General features: G+C 47.4%; 1 protein-coding gene across 1 annotated transcript; it reads left to right on the top strand.

Moving 5' to 3' along the window:
- The first annotated feature begins 414 nt into the window (after nucleotides 1–414).
- Nucleotides 415–2,035, top strand: LOC132389011 (gastrula zinc finger protein XlCGF26.1-like). Its single transcript, XM_059961427.1, has one exon. It carries the CDS (start codon nucleotides 782–784, stop codon nucleotides 2,006–2,008), a length of 1,227 nt encoding a protein of 408 aa, XP_059817410.1. The 5' UTR covers nucleotides 415–781; the 3' UTR covers nucleotides 2,009–2,035.
- The last annotated feature ends 1,190 nt before the right edge of the window (nucleotides 2,036–3,225 follow it).

Genomic DNA, 3,225 nt, shown 5'->3' on the forward strand with positions numbered 1-3,225 from the left:
GGAATTTTTTATATGGCTTTAAAATTGTGGCACTTTAAGTTAATAATACATAAAAGAAGATCCCAGCTGCACGTCAAGAAAGACTGTTTGTGTGAGACGGTTTCAGTTACTGTGGGGCCAGGCACCCATGCTGCTCAGCAGGAACAGGGAATAATACCAATGGAGAGAGTCAGACTGAGCCAGGTCACAGATTGGAGATGGCAGAAATGCCCCATTCTTATAGAGACAGGAAGAGCATCGGAGAGATTGATGGTCATTCCAGATACCAGCACTCTGCGCAGTCAGGAGATGATTTCTCTGTCCAACTTGAGTAGAACCTCACTGTAACAGTGTGATACAAATCAAACCATGTGATCTCATCTGTAATGTTGTCCTAAACCCATTGATGGATTTTGTAAATCTTTTTACAGGTTAAGAATGAGAAGGAATTTGTCTGCAGGCAGCTCAAACACGACACGCCAGTTTTGTTGTCTCTGTCCCGATATTTAAGAAGTGGAGCAAGGGATTCAATCGACCATTCCTCATTTGACCAACCGTCATTTTACACAGGAGAAAGGCCGTTCACCTGCTCAGACAGTGGGAGTGGATTCACTCAGTTATCACAATTGAAGGTACATCAACAAGTTCACATTGGCCAAGGCCATTCATCTGTTCTGCGTGTGTGAGAAAGGATTCAGTTGGTCTTCCCACCTGTGGACACACCAGTCAGTTCATACCACACTGGCGGAGGTTAGTCATCTGTTGAACTCCTGGGAAAGGATTCACTCAGTCATCTGACCTAATGGCTCACCAGCGAGTTCACACAGGGGAGCGGCTGTACACCTGCTCAGTCTGTGAGAAGAGATTCACTCACTCTTCCACCCTATGGAAACATCAGCGAGTTCACACTGGGGAGAAGCCATTCACCTGCTCAGAATGTGGGAAGGGATTCACTGAGTCGTCCACTCTACTGGTACATCAGCGAGTTCACACTGGGGAGAGGCCATTCACCTGCTCAGTCTGTGAGAAGAGATTCACTCGGTTATCCCACCTCCAGAGTCATCAGCGAGTTCACACTGGGGAGAGGCCGTTCTCCTGCTCAGAATGTGGGAAGAGATTCACTGAGTTATCCAACCTACAGAGTCATCAGCGAGTTCACACTGGGGAGAAGCCATTCACCTGCTCAGAATGTGGGAAGAGATTCACTGAGTTATCCAACCTACAAAGTCATCAGCGAGTTCACACTGGGGAGAGGCCGTTCTCCTGCTCTGAATGTGGGAAAGGATTCACTGAGTTATCCACCCTACAGAGACATCAGCAAGTTCACACTGGGGAGAAGCCATTCACCTGCTCAGTATGTGGTAAGAGATTCACTCAGTTATCCACCCTGCAGAGTCACCAGCGAGTTCACACTGGGGAGAAACCGTTCCCGTGCTCAGAGTGTGGGAAGAGATTCACTCAGTCATCCACCCTACAGAGACACCAGCGAGTTCACACTGGGGAGAAGCCATTCACCTGCTCAGTCTGTGGGAAGAGATTCACTGATTCATCCACCCTACAGAGACACCAGCAAATTCACACTGGGGAGAAGCCGTTCACCTGCTCAGTCTGTGGGAAGGGATTCACTCAGTCATCCACCCTACAGAATCACCAGCGAGTTCACACTGGGGAGAGGCCATTCACCTGCTCAGTCTGTAGGAAGAGATTCACTCATTTATCCAGCCTACAGAGACATCTGCAAATTCACACTGGGGAGAAGCCGTTCAGCTGCTCAGTCTGTGGGAAAGGATTCACTCAGTCATCCACCCTACAGAGTCACCAGCGAGTTCACACTGGGGAGAAGCCGTTCACCTGCTTAGACTGTGGGAAGGGATTCATTTATTTATCCAGCCTACAGAGACATCAGCGTGTTCACACTGAGGAGAAGCCATTCACCTGCTCAGAATGTGGGATAGCATTCACTCAGTCATCCCAACTACTGGCACACCAGTCAGTTCACAATGGAGTGGCCGTTGTAATGAATCCCTAGGTTTCGTTTGCTGAAGGCTATTTTAAGAGAGAGATTAAGGTGATTCAGTCTGACTCCAGCTTGTTTAGTTTTAACCGAGGACACAGACACCCAGAGTCAGACAGAGATGAAGGAGGTAAAATGGAAAGAATCGAAACCAGGGAACTAATGGCCAAGGGACACCGTTTGGAACTTTCCTATGCCCACAAGTGTGGATTAATCATCGATTCACTGTACATCGAATGTGTGGTGGTCACCTTGTTTGATCCATAGGAGTGGCTCTGATTTGGGGATCCTGTGAAGACTGCTGATGTGTTAACCCTTGCCTGGGTGTGGTGTGGTAATTCACTTGAAGATGATACCCCTTGTGACAAGTCACTTTGGGTGATAATTAGTATGTGATATTTTGGAATGATGACAGATAAAATCTACAGCAACTGTTCTCTCATTTTACCACTGTGGAACCTGAGGAATTTGACATAATTGCATTCTCTCAACATTTACCCTGGATTACAAATATCTCTCTCATCACCTATTCTGTGGATGAAGTGAAGTTTCCTACTTTACCATCTCAAGATTCTAAGCCTTGATTCCCCCGAGCTCAATAGTTTGGGCAACACACAAAATGCCGGCGGAACACAGCAGGCCAGGCAGCATCTATAGAGAGAAGCACTGTCATTGTTTCAGGCCGAGTCCCTTCGTCAGGACTACCTGAAAGGAAAGATAGGAAGAGATTTGAAAGGAGGAGGGTGAGGGGGAAATGTGAAAGATAGAAGACCAGAGGGGGTGGGGTGAAGCTGAGAGCTGGAAAGGTGATTGGCAAAAGGGATACAAAACTGGAGAAGGGACAGCATCATGGGACGGGAGGCCTAGGGAGAAAGAAAGGGGGAGGGGAGCACCAGAGGGAGTTGGAGAACAGGCAGAGTGATGGTTAGAAAAAGAGGGAACAAACAATCTAAATATATCACGGATGGGGTGAGAAGGTGAGGAGTGGTGTTAACGTAAGTTAGAAAAGTCAACATTCATGCCATCAGGTTGGAGGTTACCCAGCCGATAGATAGGGTGTTGTTCCTCCAAACTGAGTGTGGCTTCATCTTGACAGTAGAGTAGAGGAGGCCATGGCCTATTCTGCTTTGATAGTTGATGAAGCAGCTGATTATGACATAGTGAGACAGGCTGTGCTCAAAGCTTACGATTTGGTCCCAGAATCATACAGGACAAAATTTGGAAATTGGAGG

The sequence above is a fragment of the Hypanus sabinus genome, unplaced genomic scaffold (assembly GCF_030144855.1).
Source record: "Hypanus sabinus isolate sHypSab1 unplaced genomic scaffold, sHypSab1.hap1 scaffold_460, whole genome shotgun sequence".
NCBI lineage: Eukaryota > Metazoa > Chordata > Chondrichthyes > Myliobatiformes > Dasyatidae > Hypanus > Hypanus sabinus.